General features: G+C 35.6%; 1 protein-coding gene across 3 annotated transcripts in view; it reads left to right on the forward strand.

Annotated features, from left to right (window-relative positions):
* AP3B1 (adaptor related protein complex 3 subunit beta 1) overlaps nt 1-27,489 on the forward strand; it is a 291,386-nt gene that overhangs the window by 157,545 nt on the left and 106,352 nt on the right. For all 3 annotated transcript variants that reach the window (XM_063604200.1, XM_008966887.6, XM_024928836.4), the window contains exons 16-19: nt 8,849-9,035; nt 9,990-10,120; nt 21,746-21,854; nt 24,058-24,229. In XM_063604200.1, coding sequence (XP_063460270.1) covers nt 8,849-9,035; nt 9,990-10,120; nt 21,746-21,854; nt 24,058-24,229 — 599 coding nt within the window. The remainder of the gene's footprint in view (nt 1-8,848; nt 9,036-9,989; nt 10,121-21,745; nt 21,855-24,057; nt 24,230-27,489) is intronic.

Genomic DNA, 27,489 nt, shown 5'->3' on the forward strand with positions numbered 1-27,489 from the left:
AGAATGGTTTTAAGCACTATCAACTTGATAGAATTTTTAAAATTTGTGTCATCCATTAGATATAAGACAGACTAAAATAATTGTTTTGACTGAAATGTTAAGAATTGTTTTCTCTACTTATTTATTTTAGCGATCTTTAAAACTAAGCTAGGAAGAGTCTATTACAGTGATGAGGAGCTGGTTTGCCGTGAAGTCTTGATATTTATTTGTAGATCTGAATTCCCTGTGGCCTAAATACCTCAGTGAGCATTTCTATAATTTTTATTGAATTATTTAGGGTTATAGAGAATGTCTAAATTGATTTTTATAAGATTTAGCATATTGTATTTATTTGTATGTTTGAAGAATAATCAAATAGTAAATTTCTTTATCTACCTCAAACTATTTTTGACCTAATATAAAAAATAATTTAAAAATTAGTTAGCAGTCTGTTTTCAGTATATCCTAGACTGACCCTACCATAGAAAACAGCTGTAAATTCCAGAAAAATACAAGAAACAAACGACTTTCTGAAGACACAGAATAGTAAAGAAAAGCAAGAGGAGGGGAATTCATACTTAGAAGAAGGAAATGGCACAGAGTGATTTTCCCTGTTTTTATGGCTTTTATCCTGAGGACAGTTTGCAGTTGGCACTGTGCACAGTGGCTAGACCTCCAAAAAGGAAATTCAAAGTCCTTCTGGCTTGAGGAAGTAGAGAAGAGAGTTCAGGAAAGCTACAGACCTTGGAAAGTTAAGGAAAAATAGTAGAAAGGAGAGAGCCAGTGTGGGAGAATCTCAAAATCTGGGAGTAATTGTACCTAAGTTTTTGGCTGGCATCTGAACCACACTTGTGCAGGGTGGATTCAGAGAAACACAGCTAGGAATTAAAGAACCAAGCTGAAATTTGAGGTGTACCCAAGAGACTGAGTTTGTACCTTGAATCCCAACCAAGTTAATTACCTGCTAAAACAAATGAAAATCCTGTACTCATTCAAAGAGTTTAACTATGTCCAGAGTCTCTAAAATACATGGCATTCTTAATGTCCAAATGTATCTTGTATATCCAGAATTACTCAACATAAGAAGAACCAGGATGGGGAGTTATTGTTTAATGAGTACAGAGTTTCTATTTGGGAAGATGAAAAATTCTAGAGATGGATGGTGGTAGTGGTTGCATAATATGGTAAATAGACTGTCTGGCTTCAAATCATGTTGTGCCACTTACATGATTTTGGACAAATCATATAACCTATCCAAGGTTTCATTTTCTCATCTGTAAAATGGGAATTATTATAATATAGTCAATTTTGCTATATTGCAACATGTATGCTTCTAAAATCATTGTGCTATACAAAATCACACAATAAAAACCATAGGGATTATTAGAAAAACGCAGTTAGAGTCGCAACACTCAAAAACTGTATTGGTGACATATTTTTTAAAAAGGAACCTAAAAAAAACAGAAGTACAATTTTACACGTGTTAAATGGTTAACAAATAAATACTACCATGATACTGCTCTTTATATTGAAAAAGACTTGAGGTTTGCTTATGGAAGAAAGGCTACACTTGTTCAGCGGTAGAAAGAGGGTTAATCTGAAATTGGATGGAAAGTTGTGCCTCCTAATGAGCATGAATATGGCGCATAACACATGTGGATGTTAACCTCTGAAGTACATGTTTGAGGTATGTATGTTTTGTGTATTCCTACACATCTCTGTTTAGCTGGGTGCATTTTTATGCCTTCACCTAGTATTTCTTGCAGAAGAAATCACCACAAAATTCATGTTATGCCCAAATTGTTCCCTAATATGCCAACTGAGTTGGAACAAATGCACATTTTCAAAACAAGCATTAGAGCAGAACTGACTCTACCTACCTCACAAAGTTATTATGAGGATAACATGAAACAGTTCATGTAAAATGCTTAGATTTCCTTGCACATAATAGTGCCTAGTTCATTTTAGTTATCCTTCTTTTGTAACCCTAGCGAGCAACTGCTATATTCTTCTTAGGGAATATGATGATTTAAAGTAAAGAAACTAGTCTAGTTACTGAGAAAAAGTGTATTCTTATTAGGAAAAAAAACTACTGATTTGGGTTTATCCTACTGAGATTTTCTAAGTAGGATGCTGAAATCTCCCCGTCCCTCTTTTTTTTCAGTTTGTGAAGCAAAAAATGGTTAGAAATAAGTATCAAGAGTAGAAAACACTCTTAGAATACTCTCACAGAGGAGTAATTTCACTTTTATGTGGGGAAAAAGTTGAAAGAGTGAAACCAGTTGAAGTTGCTGAAATCTAGAACTGTTAAGGCAGTATAAAGATTTAGCATGAGTTCGTTGAAATAGTCTACTGAAGTTTGAGGAAGAAAGGATTTAATTAAACGAATTAATAACAATTTAAAAGTTAATGAATAAAAGATGCTTTTGATTTTAAACTCTAATAGTGTGTCATCTTTTAAATGTAGTGATAAGTGCCATAAGTTAATGTTTTTCTTAGCTCATTTTTATTTTTAGTTATGAAATATTGCAAACCTATGGAAAAGTACATAATAGCATAAATACATATGTGTATATCTACCACTAGGATTAAGTTGATATTCACATTTGCCTTTATTTATTTATTTATTTATTTAATGTAAGATGTATAGAACTAGAACCTCAAGCTTCTGTTCACACGTTCGTTTCTTCCCCATTGGTAACCACTGCCACCTTGTTGGTGTGTTTCATTCAATCATCCCTGTTTTATATTTTTATTATATGAATATGCATCCATAAGCAATGTATGGTTGTTTTTGTGAGTTTTCAAATTTTACATAAGTAGATATTCTACTTTATGTATACGTTTGCAACTTTTTTTGCTTAATATCATGTTTTTGAAATATGGATATGTGTAGATATAATTTAATTACTATCTCTGTCAGACATTTAAGTTTCTACTTTTCTGCTATTAAAAAAGAAAGTGCTTCCTTGAGTTCTTTTTTACTCTTAGTGAGAGATTTTGTAAATCACACTGATGTTTTAGGGATTCCTCCTAAAGTTAAAAGCAGATTCTCTCTTGCCCGTGATTCAGGTCTTTGGAGAAATCTCCTTCCCCCAAAGCCTCTTTAATGTGATTTAACAAAAGGAGACTTGGACACTCTGAAGTGACATCTCTATCCTTTCTTTGATATGTTTTCTTGGCATTGAAAAACTCAAGTAAATATAATACAGAAAGGAGGACCTTACAGAAAACTTTTCAAATTGACAAAAAGGTAGATACTATTAAATTCAGAAATTACATCTAAGTCACATAAAGAATCCTGTTTAGTCATGAAATTAAGAAACTAATTAGAGCTGGGCACAGTGGCTCACGCCCTTAATCCCAGCACTTTGGGAGGCTGAGACGGGCAGATCACCTGAGGTCAGGAGTTTGAGACCAGCCTGACCAACACGGTGAAACCCCGTCTCTACTAAAAATACAAAAAAATTAGCCGGGTGTGGTGGCACATGCCTGTAATCCTAGCTACTTGGGAGGCTGAGGCAGGAGAATCACTTGAACCTGGTTGGCAGAGGTTGCAGTGAGCTGAGATCGCGCCATTGCACTCCAGCCTGGGCAACCAGAGCGAAACTCCATCTCAAAAGAAAGAAAGAAAGAAAAACTAATTAGATGGAACAACGGTACTGCTTAGGTTTGCCTCTGGTGTAAGTTAAGAATTCTATGTAGAGTTTACTTCATTTACCAAACATATTTGTTTGTATCATCCTGTTAAAAAATAACAGCAATGAAGAACCAATATAAATCTTTACTATGCCGAATGCAGACTTCTGTGTCCTTTTTATGTAATAGTAAAGATATTATTAGAACTATAGTATTAATAGTAAAATATATATTAGGACTATATTTTAAGAGACCTTTTTAGTTATTTGTACTGACTTATAATCTATTAGAAGAAAGCTATTGTTTGAATAAATATTTACCAGTTTATTGTCAGAGTATTTTGAGAAGTCTTTTAAATAATGTATTTCTTTTTTTTTTTTTTTTTTTTGTTTGAGGCGAGTCTCGCTGTGTCGCCCAGGCTGGAGTGCAGTGGCGCGATCTCGGCTCACTGCAAGCTCCGCCTCCCAGGTTCACGCCATTCTCCTGCCTGAGCCTCCTGAGTAGCTGGGACTACGGGTGCCCGCCACCATGCCCGGCTAATTTTTTGTATTTTTAGTAGAGACGGGGTTTCACTGTGTAATAATGAATTTCTTAATTTTTATGTAACAGTTCCTCAAATTCATTTTTCCTGTGTCACAGTGACTTAGAGTCAATCTGAAGAAAATGTAATTGATATAATTAGTGTCTGGATAGCATTAGCCATTAGTTGGTACCAATAATGGTTCCTTAAATCTAAGCAGGAAAATTAGTCTGAAAACAAAATTTAATAAATAGCCGTATATATGATATTGAATATTTTTGTTAATGATAATACATTATACTGTCATTGCTTATCTTGTGTAATTTGTGAATAAAACAAATTTAAAAAGTACTATTTAATTAATGTCCCATCTGGTTTTGGATTGAGCCTCTGGTGATATTAAAATGTCATGATTGTTTACTTAAATGTTGTCTATTTTCTTCCTAACAGCTTCCCTGGACAGATCTAATTTATGCCTGTTGTCTCCATGCCATCTAGTTTAGGATTTGTCCCAAATTTTTAATGAAGTAATATCACTAATATTTGCCTTAAAATAGCACAGTTAATTTGTAGACCTCTGCTTTGAGGTCTTCTATCTTCTGCCATAATTTTGTCTAGTGGCATGTTAAGACACAAGTGCAGTGAACAGAGATTTCATTTTAATATGTGAGCCATTTAAATCTGAAAGACTGTATCTTTTTCCCACCCTTTCTAGATGTAACATAACTAACTTCTTCCTTTTAGAACAGCAGGCAGGATTTGTGCTGATAAATGAAGTATACTCTGACAAAGCAGGTGGGAAAAGCTGTCTTTTGCTTTGCTGGAGGTGGAGAGATGAGTATTTAACAATGCTTCATTTGCCAGCAACTTGATATACCAGCAAGTGTTGCCATGGCCTATGAGATGCATGAAGCTCCAGGCTGCCAGTGGGTGGAATTAAAGGAAAACATGGGAAGTTAGAGGTTGGTTATAGGTGAAATATGTGCAGGAGTAAAGACTGAATAGTCCTGTCCTAGGTCATTAAAAGAGAGTGGTGAAAGCACTCTTGCTACAGTAGTTTTGTCATTTATTTATAGTGTAAGTCTAAAGTTTGTTTTATTATATGGCAGTTCTTTTTTTATCTTGTTATAAAATCGTCAGCAATATATTTTTTAAAGTGGAAGTGTACATTTAACAAACAATAAAGTGCTAAATTTCCACTTAGTACTTAACATGCATAAAATATTTGTCGACATTTACCAACCATCATGAGAGTGCTAGTGATCTCATTGACCATACAGCAACCAGAAGACACAACAATCTGCTACAAAAAGATCAACATCCATTTAAAAAGCTAGTAGTTATTTTAAGATTATGCATTAAGGTAATTTAATACGTACAGGTGCAGAAGATGTTTATATAATTCTGTGTGAAACATGACCTCATTTAGATCAAATAACTTTTTGAAAATTAGTTTTTTACTTTTATTCTATGTTTTCTTATGCACATATGAAAAATGAAACAATAGCTGTTAATGTGGTGGCTCCATTAGTAGAAAAAAGCCCAACACTGCTGGTTTTCAAACAGAAAATCAGTTAATTCCAAAAACAGACTTTTTTCATTCAATGTATTTGTATATTTGTTTGGTCAGGGCTGCAAATGGGAACAAAGTAAGGCTTTTGGAAGCTTATTCTGTCAAAAATATTGCAAATGCTGTTGTAAATTAAAAAGCTCAACATTGAAGATAAAACTGTTTTTGATGAAAGGATGTTGTCATGGTAAAAATCAATGTTCTTATTAAATTAAGAAAACTATGGAAGAGAAATGTTTTGGGAAATGGTTGTTGTGCATGCAAACAAACTGCTTATTCAGCCAGTTGAAATAAAACCGTAGTTGTCAAATTTACTGATATTAGTATACACAGTTTGACCGAACTATAAAATTCTTGGGATGAAACTGATGTTGAAGAACCATTCTATAGCATAACAGTACACACTGTCTTTAATGCATATTAGCAACAGAATTTTAGATAGATGATTTTGTGAAGAACTGCTTTGTAAATTAAGTTTCTTATATTGGTTTAAACATTTTTTATTGATAATCGAGTCTTCTGTATATTGGTTAAGTTTTGGTTCACAAATTGTTTGGATTATTTAAAGTGTCACTAGTAAATGCCAAAAAATTTTACCTTTTGAAAAATTTTAGCAAATAGCAATTATTAGAAACAAGTCTTGCAAACAGAAAGACTTTGAAAGTTTTCCCTGTACAGGCAAGGGAAGAACTGAACAGGTTAAATGGTGAGAGCTCAAGATTTAATCGAGAGGTTGTCATTTGCACTATCTTACCTATCGTGAAGACTCTTTTGATGGAGCACCTGTTTTTGATTAGAAAAATTTATATTGTGTAGAATGAAATGAAATTGAGAAGGCAGTTGGTTTTGTAGTATCTAAATTGATGAAATATTTTTAAAAGGATAAATAAAATAGTTATTTGAAAATGTTGTCAATATTGTGAAAACTTTTTATTGACTACATGGGGGAAAAGCCAAATATTTGGGTTTGAAATATTTACAGTTTTTAACATGAAAGCAAGGATTGGTACTAGTCTTCATTCAGTAGAATTTTTTCTGAGATTACATGATTGTCCAGAAATACTGTAAAGAGGGTATTTTCTCCATTATACCCAAATATGGTCTACAGAGAAGAAAGTTGAAAATGTCAACAATTTTATAATTACTCACTGCAGAATTTAATTTTGAAAAAGATTGCAATTTTATTTTTTAAAAAAAACTTAGGCCATATAAAAATGTATTCTCCAGAGAAATACCAATGCCTTGTTACTAGATACATACACTGAAGAAACTGATTAATGTATGTAAATGTGTGGTGAATAATTATTCTGCTTATGGTTTTAGTGCATCATTGTACACAAATTTGTTTTTATCTTTTAGAAAGAATGTTATTTTTGAAAATACATTTTAATAAAACTTATTTATAAGCTTACAATATAATACATTTTACAGTCAATAAAAATTTTTAAATTATATAATTTTAATTACTTTAAATGCCCTACCTTTCAAAATTGTTAAATATTGAAAATGTTTAATTTCCTAAAAATTAATTTTGGGCTAAGAAATATAAGCCAAATGTATCATTCTGCTAGCTCAAAAAAATCATTGCAATTAAGAGACTCTTTATTTTAGTTGCAGATTTAAAATCTCAGCACTCAAATGGACTTCAGAGTTAACCAAGTTGTAAATTCTAACTCCACATTTGAGAAAACTAATGATTAAGTGGATTTCCCAGGTTTTTCCAGCAAGTTAATTACACGGTTTAGTGTACCACATTTTCTTTTAAGTTGGTTTTGAATTGTATTTCTCAGTTGGTGAATATTTTGCTAATTGTCTTAAAAAAATGAATCATAGAAATTTTCTTACCTGTACTTGAACCAGCATGGTCTAGCAATTAGTGAATAGCAACTGTTGGTAACCAAATTCAGAATAGCTCTATTAACATTTTCACTTGTATTTTTTATAATTCTACTTTAATAAAACTAGGTTAATCCTTTTTAACTACTCTGCTACTGAAATAAGGTTGCTTTCTATCAAATCAATTATCTTAAGCAATTATTGTAAAAGAGTTTACCACACCATTTCTGTACTTTGACTTATTGTTCTAGAATTGTCTTTAGCTCTGCCTAACTTGATTGATTTTATTTTTTATCTGCTTCTAATGTGCATAAAATCTTCTAATCTAAAGTAAATGATTTAGTGTTTCTCAGTTTATGTTTCCCATGTATTATGAATTCTATTTGGCTTATAGTTAAAATCGTACACATGTAGCCTTCTCGTTAAAACTATGCTTTTTCAATAAAATAACTGTAGTTTAAAATACAAACCTATTTTGTTAACATTTCAATTTTGGTTTAATTATTATTAAAATTATTTCAATATATGTTAATGTAGTACATTCAAAAATTGACTTAGGAAGTCTTATTATGGTGTAAAAGCTACTATAATAAGTTGTTCCCTTACATAAATAAATAAATGACCAATATTACTAGAGGCTATAAGCAGCATGGGGGAAAAATGGAAGAAGTCTTTTATCCTAGTTTTCAGAGGGCATCAGCAGCTTGCTTTTATGAAAAAGTAACAGCTAAATGCACTGCAAATAATTTGCAGTAATCCAGTTCAGTGATTCATGTGTCTGCTTTAATGGGTCATAATTCAGGGTAAAGTAACTGAGTGCAGTCAGAGTGCAGACACTGCTTATGCCAGGGACAGTATCTCTTCATAAAACACACCTCAGGAGAAGCAGTTTGCCAGCCCCCTAATACTCTCTGATGTTTTGATGTCCTGCATATTTTTCCGATTAAGTTTTGAGTGCCATGTTTTTAGTTGTATTTCCACATTCATTATTCTCACGTAGACCCTTCAGTGGGTTTGCCATATATGATTATTTTTTTAATGATGCCTTTCTTTCCACTTCAGCAGTTTAATAATCTAGCACATGGCTGCTTCTCAATACTCAGCATTCACCTACCCAGTACAGAAGAGGACATGTGCTTTGGCTTCAAAATTCCATTTGCAGCATTAGAAATGCGTATTCCCTATGGAACAACATTCGTTTGACATAACCATTCATTTTTATTACCTCTTTAAATATGTTTATCCAGAGTTATCAATAATCATAAATAACTGTATTCTCATCTTGATCTGTTTTTTTCCAACAGACAAAATTGCTTACCCAGTACATATTAAATCTCGGCAAGTATGATCAAAACTACGACATCAGAGACCGTACAAGATTTATTAGGCAGCTTATTGTTCCGAATGAAAAGAGTGGAGCTTTAAGTAAATATGCCAAAAAAATATTCCTAGCACAAAAACCTGCACCACTGCTTGAGTCTCCTTTTAAAGGTATTATCAGAATATAACTCCAAAATCTATGTTATCTAAAAAATTATGACAAGATGTTGCCATTTCTAATGTGCTTAAAATTTATCTCTTAGGAAATATAAATGATTCGCATATATAAATATGTAAGAACAGCATGCTTTCTACTCATTCATCTGCTCTCAAAAGCAAGTTTTATATTAAAGTTTATATTTTTGTAGACCTTATTTACTAAATAATTTTAAGCATTCTGACTTTATTCTAACATTTAAACTGGGCAATAGATGAAAACTGTGTTATTCTTATAAATAATGACTTCATTTCTCTTTTAAATAGTTTTATAAGAAATATAATTCCTTTTAATAGTGAGTTATTAAGTAAATATTCTGTGTACACTAATATCAGTTTTTCTAGGAGGAATTATTTTATAAAAAGTATCCCTCTATATTTAAACTGGTTTTTCAAAGAGGGAAGTTGACTTATGTGTCCCAGCTTTTTAAAAGGACTAATTAAGTATTTTACCACCTTACAAGTAGCCATTCCAGTTGGAATCAAATAGTTACATACCTTGGTTTTCATATTGTTTCTTATTTAATGTTGTCAAGCGATAAAAAGCAATTCAGTTTTGTAGAAAAACTATTAAAATTCTGGATGTGTTTGTGCCAAGACATGTATATGGATTGTTTAACTCTGCTGTCATTCTTAATATTCACAGTAAAGTAATTTTTAGAGAAGCTACATTTCAGAGCAACACCTCTAAACACACTGACTGATTAGCTTTTTTATTGACCATTATGGGGGAGATTATTGTAATCTATGGACTGAAATCAGTTTTTTGACCTATGAAGAGCTTCCTAGTTTATATTTATTCCTTGACATTTGAGGTAATATGCCAATTACCTTGAGCTCTGATTATGATTGTTCTCTGTTATATACCGCTCATATTGTTTATTTTATATTTTTCCCTATTTTTAATAGATAGAGATCATTTCCAGCTTGGCACCTTATCTCATACTCTCAACATTAAAGCTACTGGGTACCTGGAATTATCTAATTGGCCAGAGGTGGCGCCCGACCCATCAGTTCGAAATGTAGAAGTAATAGAGTTGGTAAGTTGACCTTTCTGAAATTAATTTTGCTAAAGCAGTGGAAGACTCTAGGATAGCTATTGTTTTATATAAAAGCTTTTTTGGAGAGTTGAAAATTGAAAATTGTTCTAGTATTTCTAAATGTAATGTGTTAGATATACCTTGCCTTTATAGCAACTAAATATTATAGTATTCCTATGCCATTGTACGTGTACTGTTCCTTTTCTTCAAGGAAATAGAGAACTGAATTCTCTGCATCAGTACCACCCACATTTGTGCTATTGCATTTGTAGCTGCGTAGATTCAATTTCTAAGGTATTTAGTTTCATTGGATCAAGTTTTTTCTACTTTGTTTAGAGATTTGTAAGCTTCCTGACAATATCCTTCTGAATAATTTCTGCTGTTCCCTTTCAGAAAAACCACACAAAGTGTTCTAGATTTTTTGATGAACCATTTTTAAGTGAAGCCTGAACATAAATAGGGAGCATTGTGTACCAAAAATGTCCTTTGACAAGGTCACAGAGTGAATAATATGGTGCTTTCTCATCAAAAAAAAATTTGCTATATAAATACTCTTTTTCTCAATCTTTAAAAAACATGCTGGCCATTGAGATAAAAGAATTAACATTCTTTTCTAATATTATCTGTTTCTTTCTCATATATACAAGAAAAAATGAGAGAGGCCTTCTAATTGTATTTAGCAATTATGCAAAATATATTTAATACTTTAAAATGTGGAGCTAACAAAAAAAGCAGTTAAGAATTGTATTCTGGATACTTTTCTGGTGGAAAAGATACATTGAATTAGGATGCAGATAACTGGGGTTCTTTACTAATTCCTGTGGGAAAGTGAGTTAACCTCCTTGCTCTTAACTTTTCTGTATACAGTGGAAGAAAACCTTTATTACTTTAATAAATAGAATTTCTATAATGATCATGGCCATGTAATTTGATTCCTCTGAGAAATTATTAAATGTTTCTCTTAACCACTCCAACTTATCCTGGCTTTGAAGCATGGCCGGAATTAATAATAGCACTATTTAGGAACCCCTGACAGTGTACGATGATAATGTTATATAAAAACTGTCTTGTTTAAACCTAATAATGATTGTAAGTGATGGTTATTGTTATTCCCACTTTGCAGATGAGGAAGCCAAGTCTTAGATAACTTAAGTAAATTGCCTAAGTTCACATGGCAAGTAAGTGATAGAACCATATTCCAACCCAGGTCTGAGTTCACTGTCCATGCTGTTACTGTATTTTATTATGTAATATGAGAAGAGGAACCTTGAGCTTGTTCGCAAATCTGTATTATCCTTAGTACTTAGCACCATTATTTTTATGTTTTGACAAATGATCTGTACTTAGAGACAGCCAAAAATTTGTAACAGTAGTAGTATGTAAAAATATGAGAAGCAATTACATGTCTATCCCTCCTTGCAGCTGAGTTTGTTGATTTTTACTCAAATCTGCATACTCTTAAGTACTCTTCAAAAGAGTTGCCTTATTTGTGCAAATTTTTTTTTTTTTGAGACAGAGTCTTGCTCTGTCACCCAGGCTGCAGTGCAAGGGCATGATCTTGGCTCACTGCAAGCTCCGCCTCCCAGGTTCAAGCGATTCTCCTGCGTTAGCTTCCCAGGTAGCTGGGATTACAGCCACATGCCACCATGCTTGGCTAATTTTTGTATTTTTAGTAGAGATGGAGTTTCACCATGTTGGCCAGGCTGGTCTCAAACTCGTGACCTCAAGTGATCTGCCCGCCTCAGCCTACCAAAGTGCTGGGATTACAGGTGTGAGTCACCGTGCCCAGCCTATTTGTGCAACTTTTGATCAGATACTAGAATATAAAGAGAGTCTTCTTTGTTATGGTTCCTCCTACGGACATACTTTCTCTCCTAATTTCTTATTATGCTTGTTTGTTGTTTTTATGGTTCGTTTTTTTTTTTTCATTATGGGGTACATGATGTTTTAGCCCAAGTAGAACTATCCTTTTAACCTTCCCCTGCTTCCGCCTTATCTCTCCCTTCTTGCTGCCCCCACCCACCAAAAAGCATTATCTTCTCAGAGCTGATAGCAATGCTATGCAATTTAATTTGGTCTCAGCAGTATTCTTTATTGGCTGATAGATTGGTTTGTTGGCTGGCTTCTTCCATTTTCATGCGCTCTTCTAAGCATTAACTACGTTATAGGGACAGTACTTAAATATAACATATTATGTTCATTTCACCTGTCCAATTCAACAGAGACAAATTAATTTCTTTTTCATTTTGCTGATTATATTTATGAAATTAATAATTGGTAACTTACAGAGAATCATTATAACTGATTGAACATGGTTTGATAAAACTGTCACTGTCTGTTGATGCCATGCAGAAAACAGCTTCAGTCTATTGGACTCTGAGACGATTGGCTTAAAATTATACTATGAGGGACACAATTAAATATAAAAATAACGTAGATAGTTTTCTTTTTAAATGCAGCTACAATACAAAAAATAATGTCCGTATTATCTTTCTTGTCTCTCGCTCTACTTCATCTCCCTTCCAAGTCATGTCACTGTATTTCATGCATATAATATACTATGTTATTCTAGTTTTCCTGTAAAGTGATCTTACAGGGTCAAGTCCTGTAACTGTGAAATATAAGTTAGTAAGAAAAATGACCTAGGTTTAGATAATCTGATATTTTAATCAAAATGACAGGGAACCTAGTCAGATTGACAGTAGAAGTCACTTTGAATTACACACCACCATTTCTAGGATATAGGATATAATATATATTTATATTATGATCCCAGTAAGTTTTGAAGATCCTTAGTTAATAATTTATTTGCTTAGTTCTAGAAAGTCCTTTCTTCTCTACTGACAGAAAGACCGCCTTCTGCATATGAAGGGTATTTTGCTTCATAAACACATCTGTCAATATTTTATCCTTTACAGAAACTTTCAAATTAGCGTCTATGTTCTCTTCTTTTCTTTTCCCTATTATTCCTTTTCCTTAGAATGATAATGTGGTCTTTTAGTCATAAAGGACCACAATACAAATTAAGATACTTTTATGGTTCGTCTTTGGCCTTTTAAAACCTGAAACTCCATAGAGTTCATGGCCATGTCAAGAAAAAATGCACGTTTGAGCATAGAAGTCTGGTTTTCCGAAATTGTTGATTTAGTGTTATTAAATTAATCCAACAAACTTTTTATCAGACCTCAGAGAAATGTGTTTGGATTTAAGAAAAATATGGACTTCAGCGTTTACCAAATATAAGAGAGCTTTGTTTATAGAATACTATCTTTGTAGACAGAAGCATTTTAAATACATATAAAAGAAAGCCATACTGCTGATCTTATATAAGCATCTTATTCAAATATATTCAAGCTTCTCTTTTTAAGCAACATACCTTAAACCCTCTAGATCAGTGCTTGTATTTTTATTTGCTTTTATTTATTTTTTTGAGACATGATTTTGCTCTGTCACCCAGGCTGGAGTGCAGTGGTGCGATCATAGCTCACTGCAGCCTCAAACTCCTGGGCTCAAGCCATCCTCCTGCCTCAGCTCCCAAAGTACTGAGAGTACAGGTATGAGCTACATCACCCAGCCTTAGACTAGTGGTTTTTAAATGTAGCTGCGCATTATAATCATATGGAGATTTTGTGTGTGTGTGTGTGTGTGTGTGTGTGTGTAATTTTTATTTTATTATTATACTTTAAGTTTTAGGGTACATGTGCACAATGTGCAGGTTTGTTACATATGTATACGTGTGCCATGTTGGTGTGCTGCACCCATTAACTCGTCATTTAGCATTAGGTATATCTCCAAATGCTATCCCTCCCCCCTCCCCCCACCCCACAACAGTCCCTGGAGTGTGATGTTTCCCTTCCTGTGTCCATGTGTTCTCATTGTTCATTTCCCACCTATGAGTGAGAACATGTGGTGTTTGGTTTTTTGTCCTTGCGATAGTTTGCTGAGAATGATGGTTTCCAGTTTCATCCATGTCCCTACAAAGGACATGAACTCATCATTTTTTATGGCTGCATAGTATTCCATGGTGTATATGTACCACATTTTCTTAATCCAGTCTGTCGTTGTTGAACATTTGTGTTGGTTCCAAGTCTTTGCTATTGTGAATAGTGCCGCAATAAACATACATGTGCATGTGTCTTTATAGCAGCATGATTTATAATCCTTCGGGTATATACCCAGTAATGGGATGGCTGGGTCAAATGGTATTTCTAGTTCTAGATCCCTGAGGAATCGCCACACTGACTTCCACAATGGTTGAACTAGTTTACAGTCCCACCAACAGTGTAAAAGTGTTCCTATTTCTCCACATCCTCTCCAGCACCTGTTGTTTCCTGACTTTTTAATGATTGCCATTCTAACTGGTGTGAGATGGTATCTCATTGTGGTTTTGATTTGCATTTCTCTGATGGTCAGTGATGACGAGCATTTTTTCATGTGTTTTTTTGGCTGCATAAATGTCTTCTTTTGAGAAGTGTCTGTTCATGTCCTTCACCCACTTTTCGATGGGATTGTTTGTTTTTTTCTTGTAAATTTGTTTGAGTTCATTGTAGATTCTGGATATTAGCCCTTTGTCAGATGAGTAGGTTGCAAAATTTTTCTCCCATTCTGTAGGTTGCCTGTTCACTCTGATGGTAGTTTCTTTTGCTTTGCAGAAGCTCTTTAGTTTAATTAGATCCCATTTGTCAATTTTGGCTTTTGTTGCCATTGCTTTTGGTGTTTTAGACATGAGGTCCTTGCCCATGCCTATGTCCTGAATGGTATTGCCTAGGTTTTCTTCTAGGGTTTTTATGGTTTTAGATCTAACATGTAAGTCTTTAATCCATCTTGAATTAATTTTTGTATAAGGTGTAAGGAAGGGATCCAGTTTCAGCTTTCTACATCTGGCTAGCCAGTTTTCCCAGCACCATTTATTAAATAGGAAATCCTTTCCCCATTGCTTGTTTTTCTCAGGTTTGTCAAAGATCAGATGGTTGTAGATATGCGGCATTATTTCTGAGGGCTCTGTTCTGTTCCACTGATCTATATCTCTGTTTGGGTACCAGTACCATGCTGTTTTGGTTACTGTAGACTTGTAGTATAGTTTGAAGTCAGGTGGCATGATGCCTCCGGCTTTGTTCTTTTGGCTTAGGACTGACTTGGCGATGCGGACTCTTTTTTGGTTCCATATGAACTTTAAAGTAGTTTTTTCCAATTCTGTGAAGAAAGTCATTAGTAGCTTGATGGGGATGGCATTGAATCTATAAATTACCTTGGGCAGTATGGCCATTTTCACGATATTGATTCTTCCTACCCATGAGCATGGAATGTTCCTCCATTTGTTTGTATCCTCTTTTATTTCATTGAGCAGTGGTTTGTAGTTCTCCTTGAAGAGGTCCTTCCCATCCCTTGTAAGTTGGATTCCTAGGTATTTTATTCTCTTTGAAGCAATTGTGAATGGGAGTTCACTCATGATTTGGCTCTCTGTTTGTCTGTTATTGGTGTATAAGAATGCTTGTGATTTTTGCACATTGATTTTGTATCCTGAGACTTTGCTGAAGTTGCTTATCAGCTTAAGGAGATTTTGGGCTGAGACAATGGGGTTTCTAGATATACAATCATGTCATGTGCAAACAGGGACAATTTGACTTCCTCTTTTCCTAATCGAATGCCCTTTATTTCCTTCTCCTGCCTAATTGCCATGGCCAGAACTTCCAACACGATGTTGAATAGGAGTGGTGAGAGAGGGCATCCCTGTCTTGTGCCAGTTTTCAAAGGGAATGCTTCCAATTTTTGCCCATGCTGTATGATATTGGCTGTGGGTTTGTCATAGATAGCTCTTATTATTTTGAGATACATCCCATCAATACCTAATTTATTGAGAGTTTTTAGCATGAAGCATTGTTGAATTTTGTCAAAGGCCTTTTCTGCATCTATTGAGATAATCATGTGGTTTTTGTGTTTGGTTCTGTTTATATGCTGGATTACATTTATTGATTTGCGTATGTTGAACCAGCCTTGCATCCCAGGGATGAAGCCCACTTGATCATGGTGGATAAGCTTTTAGATGTGCTGCTGGATTCGGTTTGCCAGTGTTTTATTGAGTATTTTTGCATCAATGTTCATCAAGGATATTGGTCTAAAATTCTCTTTTTTGGTTTGTGTCTCTGCCAGGCTTTGGTATCAGGATGATGCTGGCCTCATAAAATGAGTTAGGGAGGATTCCCTCTTTTTCTATTGATTGGAATAGTTTCAGAAGGAATGGTACCAGCTCCTCCTTGTACCTCTGGTAGAATTCGGCTGTGAATCCATCTGGTCCTGGACTTTTTTTGGTTGGTAAGCTATTGATTATTGCCACAATTTCAGAGCCTGTTATCGATCTATTCAGAGATTCAACTTCTTCCTGGTTTAGTCTTGGGAGGGTGTATGTGTCAAGGAATTTATCCATTTATTCTAGATTTTCTAGTTTATTTCTGTAGAGATGTTTGTAGTGTTCTCTGATGGTAGTTTGTATTTCTGTGGGATCGGTGGTGATATCCCCTTTATCATTTTTTATTGCATCTATTTGATTCTTCTCTCTTTTCTTCTTTATTAGTCTTGCTGGTGGTCTATCAATTTTGTTGATCTTTTCAAAAAACCAGCTCCTGGATGCATTGATTTTTTGAAGGGTTTTTTGTGTCTCTATTTCCTTCAGTTCTGCTCTGATTTTAGTTATTTCTTGCCTTCTGCTAGCTTTTGAATGTGTTTGCCCTTGCTTTTCTAGTTCTTTTAATTGTGATGTTAGGGTGTCAATTTTGGATCTTTCCTGCTTTCTCTTGTGGGCATTTAGTGCTATAAATTTCCCTCTACACACTGCCTTGAATGTGTCCCACAGATTCTGGTATGTTGTGTCTTTGTTCTCCTTGGTTTCAAAGAACATCTTTATTTCTGCCCTCATTTCGTTATATACCCAGTAGTCATTCAGGAGCAGGTTGTTCAGTTTCCATGTAGTTGAGCGGTTTTGAGTGAGTTTCTTAATCCTGAGTTCTAGTTTGATTGCACTGTGGTCTGAGAGACAGTTTGTTATAATTTCTGTTCTTTTACAGTTGCTGAGGAGTGCTTTACTTCCAAGTATGTGGTCAATTTTGGAATAGGTGTGGTGTGGTGCTGAAAAGAATGTATATTCTGTTGATTTGGGGTGGAGAGTTCTGTAGATGTCTATTAGGTCCGCTTGGTGCAGAGCTGAGTTCAATTACTGGGTATCCTTGTTAAATTTCTGTCTCGTTGATCTGTCTAATGTTGACAGTGGGGTGTTAAAGTCTCCCATTATTATTGTGTGGGAGTCCCAGTCTCTTTGTAGGTCACTCAGGACTTGCTTTATGAATCTGGGAGCTCCTGTATTGGGTGCATATATATTTAGGATAGTTAGCTCTTCTTGTTGAATTGATCCCTTTACCATTATGTAATGGCCTTCTTTGTCTCTTTTGATCTTTGTTGGTTTAAAGTCTGTTTTATCAGAGACTAGGATTGCAACCCCTGCCTTTTTTTGTTTTCCATTTGCTTGGTAGATCTTCCTCCATCCCTTTATTTTGAGTTTATGTGTGACTCTCCACGTGAGATGGGTTTCCTGAATACAACACACTGATGGGTCTTGACTCTTTATCCAATTTGCCAGTCTGTGTCTTTTAATTGGAGCATTTAGTCCATTTACATTTAAAGTTAATATTGTTATGTGTGAATTTGGTCCTGTCATTATGATGTTAGCTGGTGATTTTGCTTGTTAGTTGCTGCAGTTTCTTCCTAGCCTTGATGGTCTTTACATTTTGGCATGTTTTTTTGCAGTGGCTGGTGCCGGTTGTTCTTTTCCATATTTAGTGCTTCCTTTAGGAGCTCTTTTAGGGCAGGCCTGGTGGTGACAGAATCTCTCAGCATTTGCTTGTCTGTAAAGTATTTTATTTCTCCTTCACTTATGAAGCTTAGTTTGGCTGGATATGAAATTCTGGGTTGAAAATTCTTTTCTTTAAGAATGTTGAATATTGGCCCCCACTCTCTTCTGGCTTGTAGAGTTTCTGCCGAGAGATCTGCTGTTAGTCTGATGGGCTTCCCTTTGTAGGTAACCCGACCTTTCTCTCTGGCTGCCCTTAACATTTTTTCCTTCATTTCAACTTTGGTGAATCTGACAATTATGTGTCTTGGAGTTGCTCTTCTCAAGGAGTATCTTTGTGGCATTCTCTGTATTTCCTGAATCTGAATGTTGGCCTGCCTTGCTAGATTGGGGAAGTTCTCCTGGATAATATCCTGCAGAGTGTTTTCCAACTTGGTTCCATTCTCCCCGTCACTTTCAGGTACATCAATGAGATGTAGATTTGGTCTTTTCACATAGTCCCATATTTCTTGGAGGCTTTGTTCGTTTCTTTTTATCTTTTTTCTCTAAACTTCCCTTCTCGCTTCATTTCATTCATTTCATCTTCCATCACTGATACCCTTTCTTCCAGTTGATCGCATCGGCTCCTGAGGCTTCTGCGTTCTTCACGTAGTTCTCGAGCCTTGGCTTTCAGCTCCATCAGCTCCTTTAAGGACTTCTCTGGTGAGGAGCTGCGTTCCTTTGGAGGAGGAGAGGCACTCCGCTTTTTAGAGTTTCCAGTTTTTCTGCTCTGTTTTTTCCCCATCTTTGTGGTTTTATCTACTTTTGGTCTTTTATGATGGTGACGTACAGATGGGTTTTTGGTGTGGATGTCCTTTCTGTTTGTTAGTTTTCCTTCTAACAGACAGGACCCTCAGCTGTAGGTCTGTTGGAGTTTGCTACTCCAGGCCCTGTTGCCTGGGTATCAGCAGCGGTGGCTGCGGAACAGCAGTGGCTGTAGAACAGCGGATATTGGTGAACCGCAAATGCTGCTGCCTGATCGTTCCTCTGGAAGTTTTGTCTCAGAGGAGTACCCAGCCGTGTGAGGTGTCAGTCTGCCCCTACTGGGGGGTGCCTCCCAGTTAGGCTGCTTGGGGGTCAGGGACCCACTTGAGGAGGCAGTCTGCCCATTCTCAGATCTCCAGCTGCGTGCTAGGAGAACCACTACGCTCTTCAAAGCTGTCAGACAGGGACATTTAAGTCTGCAGAGGTTACTGCTGTCTTTTTGTTTGTCTGTGCCCTACCCCCCAGAGGTGGAGCCTATAGAGGCAGGCAGGCCTCCTTGAGCTGTGTTGGGCTCCACCCAGTTCGAGCTTCCTGGCTGCTTTGTTTACCTAATCAAGCCTGGGCAATGGCAGGCGCCTCTCCCCCAGCCTCACTGCTGCCTTGCAGTTTGAGCTCAGACTGCTGTGCTAGCAATCAGCAAGACTCCGTGGGCATAGGACCCTCTGAGCCATGTGTGGGATATAATCTCCTGGTGTGCCATTTTTGAAGCCTGTTGGAAAAGCACAGTATTAGGGTGGGAGTGACCCGATTTTCCAGGTGCTGTCTGTCACCCCTTTCTTTGACTAGGAAAGGGAACTCCCTGACCCCTTGCACTTCCCGAGTGAGGCAATGCCTCACCCTGCTCCGGCTTGCACATGGTGCGCTGCACCCACTGTCTGGCACTCCCTAGTGAGATGAACCTGGTGGTACCTCAGATGGAAATGCAGAAATCACCCGTCTTCTGCGTTGCTCACGCTGGGAGCTGTAGACCAGAGCTGTTCCTATTTGGCCATCTTGGCTCCACCCTCCTGGAGATTTTTTAAACAAAACAAAACTAGGTCAAATGTGCACCAGAGTAATTAAATCAGAATTTTAGGAGGTGAACCCAGGTATTTGTTTTTTTAGTATTAATATTTTTATTGTTTATATTAGCATTTAAAAACTATTCTCAGGTGATTCTATTGTACATTCAGTGCTGAGAAACATTCTTGAATAAGAAATTCTGTCATGCTGTAGACTCCTTTACAACAAAATATGTACTCTAGCGAAGACTTGCACATAGGAAAAACTCAAAGGTACAATCAATAAATGAGTCTCAACTATTTTATCTTTTCAGAAGTATACATTTCCCTGCTTTTTAAAAAATCATATATGAAGCATGATTTAATTTCTTCTTGACAAATCAAGGCCATGACTATAAAAGCAAACTAATACTCTGTATTAAACTGGTTAAAGGGGCTCATATTAGTAAATGCTGTTACTAGTACAATATTTAGTAAACACTGAAGTCAGTATTTTTCTTAAGCATGTTTCTGAATTTAATATTGAAGTCTTTAAGAGGCTAATAAATATAATTAGTATTTATTGTGTCAGCCACACTTAAAATTGAACAAAATAGGCTGGACGTGGTGGCTCACACCTGTAATCCCAGCACTTTGGGAGGTCGAGGCAGGTGGATCACCTGAGGTCAGGAGTTAGAGACCAGCCTGGGCAACATAGTGAAATCCCGTCTCTACTAAAAATACAAAAATTAGCTGGGCGTGGTGGTGGGTGTCTGTGATCCCAGCTACTTGGGAGGATGAGGCAGGACAATCACTTGAACCTAGGAGGCAGAGGTTGCGGTGAGCCGAGATCCTGTCACCATACTCCAGCCTGGGCGACAGAGCGAGACTCCGTCTCAAAAAAAAAAAAAATTGCACAAAATATTTTAAATTCCCTGCTCTCCAGAAACTTACATTCTACCAGGAATAGACCAACAGTTAAAAAAACAAGTAGATTGTATAGTATGTTAACAAGTAATACATGCTGTGATTAAAAAAAAAAAAAAAAAAAAAAAAGAGGTCGGGGGGAATGGTGTTGGAAGTGCCAAGAGCTAGGGTGAAGGCCCTAAACTGGGAGCATGCCTGGGACATTTGGAGGAACAGTAAGGCCTGGCCAGAGTAGATCAGGCAAGAGGGTGAGCAGCAAGAGGTGAGAGAGGCAGGCGACGGGGACAGTTGTGGAGGGGCAGTCATGAAAGGATGGTTGTATTGGGCTGTGCAGACTGTTGTAGGGACTTCGGCTTTTTCTCTGAGTAAAATGGGGAGCCACTGCAGGGTTTCAGGCCAAAAAGGAGCTTGATCTGATTTAGGTTTTAATAGAATCATTCTAGATGCTGTGTTTTGCAAAGTTTGTTTGCTGGGGGCAGGGTGGAGGGGCAGTAGAAGCAAGGTAACGAGTAGTCCAGGAGAGAAGGGTGGGTCAGACCAGGGTAGCTACAGGATTTCTTGATGGCTTAGATGTTTAGGATATGAGAAAAAAAGAGAAGTCAAGGATTACTTCAGGATTTAGGCTGTTGAGATGGTTAGGGCAATTTATTGCCTACACTAAATATTTTCTTTTCTTTCTTTTTTTTTTTTTTTTCTCTCTTTTCACTCAGTGTCAAGCTATCAACTTGTGTTTGTTATTGCTGTTATTGTATCTGCTTCTAGTTTCGCTCACCTATTTTAGGATATATTACTTTTGTTTAAATCTTCTGTGGGCCAACAAACACAAAAGTTTTAAAAATTGTATATTTAAAATAAGATTGTTGGTTTAACATAGGGGCTCTGAGTGAGAGTTTGTGTTGTTGTATTTAGGAGTAAAGTGAATCAGCCTTAATGCCAGGACTTCTAACAGTTGCATTCCCTGTGGAGGCCTTAAGCTTGCTTTTGAATTCAGTTATGTTCTTAATGATTAAGTTTGCCAGAACTCTAAATCTCTGAATGAGAATTCATTTATATTTACTTTATTTGTTTAAACAGGCAAAAGAATGGACCCCAGCAGGAAAAGCAAAGCAAGAGAATTCTGCTAAGAAGTTTTATTCTGAATCTGAGGAAGAGGAGGACTCTTCTGATAGTAGCAGTGACAGTGGTGGGTTTTATAATTTATTGGCATATATTATTTACATAGAAGATTACATTCTATATCTCAGAAACAAGGCCTAATCCGTAATATTCAGCAGGTAGTTTTAAGTGAAGTTTGTATTATCAAAATAATCCCTTTCATTTATATATCACTGTTTAGTTTTCAAAGTAATTTTTAATTACTAAATTCTCTTTTTACTTTACAATATCTCTTGGACAGTAGCTAATACATTGGTATAGCTGAAACAGGAACTCATACTTTTCTGAATTCTAAACCACAATGCCTAATATATCTATTGAAAAACATAATTTTACACTTGATAAACTTTTAGTGGGGTCTTTAAAAGTAACTTTCTTTTACAAAAACGTAAAGTTTATTTTATACCTTGAAGAGTCTTTTTCTCTTTCATTTTATGCACATCTCTTTCTGTGAACCTCTATAGAGATAAAGCTAAAATTATTAAGTCTCTATATACTATAAAAAAATCAAACTAAAGATTGAGGGTAACTATATGCAGTGAAAAGAATGCTTAATAGGAAGGATTTAGAGGCCCTGGGTTTTACCTATGCAAATTGAATAAGGCACCTACTTTTCTCTATATCAGATAAATGAAGGGGTACAGTTAAATATTTCTTAAAGTCCCTTCATTGCTAAAATTCTGTGAGTGATTTGCATAATGAAAAATAGATTGTAGTCACTTTCTGATGCTCTTATTAACACTTAAGCTAATAGGCAAATCTGACCCAAGACCAAACGACACCCAACTTTCTCTAAAATCTTTATTCCTTGGAGAACCAGGGCCTGTCACTCTTACTTGGTTATCTGCTACCCTACTGTAAGGTAATTCACTCTTCTTTTCTCTGTCTTCCTTATCAAAAATCTTTGTTTTTAATATCTGATAAATTAATCTGTGATACATTACCTGTAATTTCTTTCATTGTTTATAGCATAAGCCAGTTATCTGACTTAATATGTGTGTGCGTGTAACTTGGATATTACCACAAATCTAAAATGTCCTTATTTAGTAGCTTTATTTTAGTAAAATAAACTTTCCTGTTTGTAAATGATGATAATGATGAGCGCCTTACCCTGTGGCAGACCCTGTTGTGTTCTAATCTCCTTTATATGTTTCAAATCATTTAATCTTCACAACAGCTCTGAAAAGTAACTAGTGTTATCCCCATTTGCTGAAAAGGAAACCAAAACCCAGAGAAGTTGAATAACTTGTTCAGTTTTACAACTGGCAAGTAGAAGAGCCAGGATCTGAATCCGAACACTAACTTGAGAACCCATGCTTGTACCCCTTGTAAGCCATCTTAAAACAATACAGGCAGTCCTAGGTTTTCACTGTGATGGACCTTCCTGATGTTGGTATTATTTAACCATTAGAATGTTTAATTAAAGGTTATGTTCCTGCCTAAGAGGGCTTTGTTACATAGATCACAGGCAGGGCAACAGTTTGTCCTTTTGTCTGGGACACAACTCTGTAGTTATAGTCATTTTAAATAGTAAAAAATTATGCTTCACTTAAAAAATACACATATATTCTTCATGTATTCTCTTCTGAGAACAGTCCTAGCATACCATAATTTACACATAAAACATTTAAAAGTATAATTCCTCAATGTAACTTGATCATCTCTTTGACCTATGGAAAACTCGTTTACTAGCTCGAATAAGTAATAACTCTTTAATTAGTCATTTTGCCTATTGTCTTTGAATTTGGAGGTCTTTCCAAGTGATTTGAATGGCTCATTTTCCTCTCAAAATTTGTTCCTAAGAAGATTCAACTGTTGCCTTCTTTTACTCTAAACAGAATTTCCCATTACAAGCAGAAGAATTCAAAATTATTTCTTTAGCCTTACATCAATCCTTACGTAATTCTTTAAAAGAAAGTTTTTGACATAGCTATATACTTTGGGGTTTGAAGTGAGATTCCCTCAAATTTGGTTTACTTGGTTCACCTTTGCTTAGCTTTTCTCTACTCATTGTCAAAGCATCCTCTGTCTGCCTCCCTCCAAGCTCACAGTGCTAAAGGAATCCATAGAGCTGAAAGAATGGGGTGTGGGAGTAAAATGTTAAACAAGTAGTGTCCACTGAATTAAAATTCAACATCTGGTTTCATTTGTGATGAATATTGACAGTTACAGGTGTCTGTGTGTCTAATTAAATGACTGTAAATCTAAGAACATCTGGTTCTGTTTTTCAGAGAGTGAATCTGGAAGTGAAAGTGGAGAACAAGGCGAAAGTGGGGAGGAAGGAGACAGCAATGAGGACAGCAGTGAGGACTCCTCCAGTGAGCAGGACAGTGAGAGTGGAAGGGGGTCAGGCCTAGAAAACAAAAGAACAGCCAAGAGGAACTCAAAAGCCAAAGGAAAAAGGTAACTTATTTTGTCAGAATTTCCTTCAAAAAATATTCTGTGAAAGTTTGCCCCAGGCAGAGATGTTTCTTATTAATCAAAAAATGGTGAGAGAAAAAAAGTGTGTATTTTTTTCCAGATATTAAATCTTTTTAAAATTAAAGTGCTAGTTGTTCACATTATTTTCCTACTTGTAATGCTTAGCTTTCATTTTGAACTTGAACATATCTTGGGGTTACATTTTGAAAATTGGTATAACCTTGGAAGGCTGAGTTAAGTGATCAAGCAATAGGTATGAAACACTTAATTACCTTTTGTAGCGATTTTGCTGAGGGCTAAAATTAAATCCTTCAACACTTTGCCATTATGTAACCAAGACAATAGATTTTTCTAAATAATGTTATATTAAAAAGATTATGATCCAAATATTAGAGTCAAGGGCTGTGAAGGAAGACGGTCATAAGATCTTTAAGTGTTAGCACTTTTTAAGATCTCCCATTATCAATAACATTATCATGTATTAAAGTGTCATTAAAATTTTGAGTAATTGGGGCTAATATCTTGGATTGTGCAACTCTGTTTTCCCCGCTGCTGTCAGCGAGTGGCCTCTGCCGACATGATGGTCCTTTCCCCGGGAGCCTGCTGCCCGCTCACTTGATGAGCTTGCAGCCCGGCTCAGTCGTGGCTGACAGCACTGATTGGGGCGCAGTACGCTCTCTGCTCCTTTTATTACAGACAGTAATTAAAGCAGCTCGCCCTGCCACTTCCATAACAAACACAGCATAATGCCCTAATTATGACTTTATTAATTTAAGTCAGGATTTAATGATTTTAAAAGTGATTTATATTGTTTTTCCTGTTCAGAACAAATGAAATCTGTAGGTTAAATTAATACAGGCTTTTCATCATTGCAAAGTTAAAAACCTAGTTACCAGTAAATTCTTTTCATTAGATTAACATCTGAAACTCTAAGCAGTAAGGTAAACAATAATTACCATCAAAATTGAGTGATGCATAATAAAATAATACTTTTAAAATCTTATCTTAAAAGCTAGAAGTTAAATATATTTAGAATCATTCACTTGTTGCAGCAAAGGAGCTACTTGGTTTATAATAGCCTTGTCTTTGAGAGAAATCCTGTACTTCTGCTTTAATATCAGCATGTCTATGATGATACGAGTTATAAAACATGTCCTGTTTCTAGAAAGGGAAAGTTTTGTTCAGTGCATGAAATGTCCTTTCAGATGGCAAAAGTCAGTATACTCAAAATTTGTAGTCATGTATTAGGTTTATTATTCTTTTCTTCAGAAATGGATTTTTCTCTTTACCCATGTTTGAATTTAAAAGAATTGTTTATTACAAAGAGAACCACAAATACATTCTAAACCTTATATTTTTAAGTACACATTTTAACCAGTGAATTGGGGATAATAAATTGCCATTTTTTTGCCAGGGAAAAACAACAACATATTTTTCAGTCTTCAAATATAATTACATGTGCTCTGAGATGTTACCATGGCTCCATTTTTAATAAACAGCAATCATATTTCCTCCACAAAAATCAATTCTAGGAAATATTGATTCTTTCCTTGTCTCACTCCTCTCCCTCCCCCTGTATTTTTCTGTCTCAGAATTTTTTTTAACTTTGCCAGTATGATAATTTTTTAAAGCTCCTAATAAGCTTTAAACATCTTCAAAAACCACCCTTTAGTAATCATAAATATTTATGACCAAATTTAAATTTTACACTCCAAGGTATTTTCATTTGAAGGGAGATAGTATGACATAGTGGAAAAAATACGGACTTTGGAATGAGACAGGCTTGAGTTCAGATTCTAGTTCTGCCCCTCTTGTTATGTGCCCTTGAGCAGGTTATTTAACCTTTCTAAATATTAATTTCATTATTGTAAATGGGATAATAATGTACCCAGGAAGAGTGCATTTAAATTAGATAATTAGTATGATTGGTATGAAGTGCCTAGCCCTTTCTGGCCCACAGTAGATTCTTAAAAAAATACACACACATGTGGTAGAGAGAACTAGACCTTTAGTTTCCAGGAAAATATAAAGCACCACAGGGCATTTGTCATCCCCTGAGAGAAGGGTGTTTGGTCATCTCACATGTTATTCCTTCTCCTTGGAGAACTGTTTCCCTGCCCATCTGCCAGCCTTACTCCTATATCTTGGCTTATATGTCTCTTTCTCCAGGAAGCATTCCTAATTGGATTAAGTTTTTTTAGGTGTCTCTCCACATGTTCTCCTGACACGCTATAATTTATTACTTATTACTTATTATACTGTATTATCACTGCAACCTTATCTGTATCCTCCAGTGGACCGTAGACCCTGTAGGGTAGACACACAGAGATCCTCTGTGTCTTACTAACCGTCGTTATCCTTAGCACCTAGCATAATGCCAACATGTAGTCAATAATTAATACATATTTGTTGAGCAGGTGAACAAATGAATGGTGTTAAGCACTTAGGTATGATCATTTGATATTTTAAAAGTTTATATTTGATTAGCTTAAATTTTTAGCAAGATAGTACTTTAGAAGAATTTCCTTTGAACTGGTTAACATTTTCTCATAGAATGTGTTTAAGGTCACATTTGGGAACTTGTGTAAGTAATTTTCTTGGGTAGAAAATGTATAAAATACAAGTCTATTTTAGCAAAAGTAGATATATAAATATTTAAATATATTACTAAACCAGGTGTGGTGGCTCAAGCCTATAATCCCAATATTTTGGGAGGTCAAGTTGGGAGGACTACTTGAGCCCAGAAGTTCCAGACCAGCCTAGGCAACCTAGTGAGACCCTGTCTCTACAAAAAATATAAAATTAGCTGGATGTGGTGGTGCATGCCTGTAGTCCCAACTACTTGGGAGGCTGAAATGGGAGCATCGCTTGAGCCCGGGAGGTTGAGGCTGCAGTGAGCCATGATTGCACCACTGTACAATGAGACCCTTTCTCATATACGTATATATATACATGTATATGTACATGAATATATATGTATATACGTATATATATACGTGTATATGTACACACACACACACACACACACACACACGCAGGCACAGTATTTTGAGATAGCGTTTTAAAAAATCAGCCTAAATATCTTTAACGTTGTTACTGGTAGTACTTAATTCTTGGTAAATCAAACATTTAATGTTTTCTACATTGCTTTTGATTATATTGTTTAGTGTCATTTTATGACTTTTTGCATTTGAAATTTGTATGACAGGATAGAATTGAATTTGAATGGGTTCTAATTTATT

Source organism: Pan paniscus, chromosome 4 (genome assembly GCF_029289425.2).
Source record: "Pan paniscus chromosome 4, NHGRI_mPanPan1-v2.0_pri, whole genome shotgun sequence".
Lineage (NCBI taxonomy): Eukaryota > Metazoa > Chordata > Mammalia > Primates > Hominidae > Pan > Pan paniscus.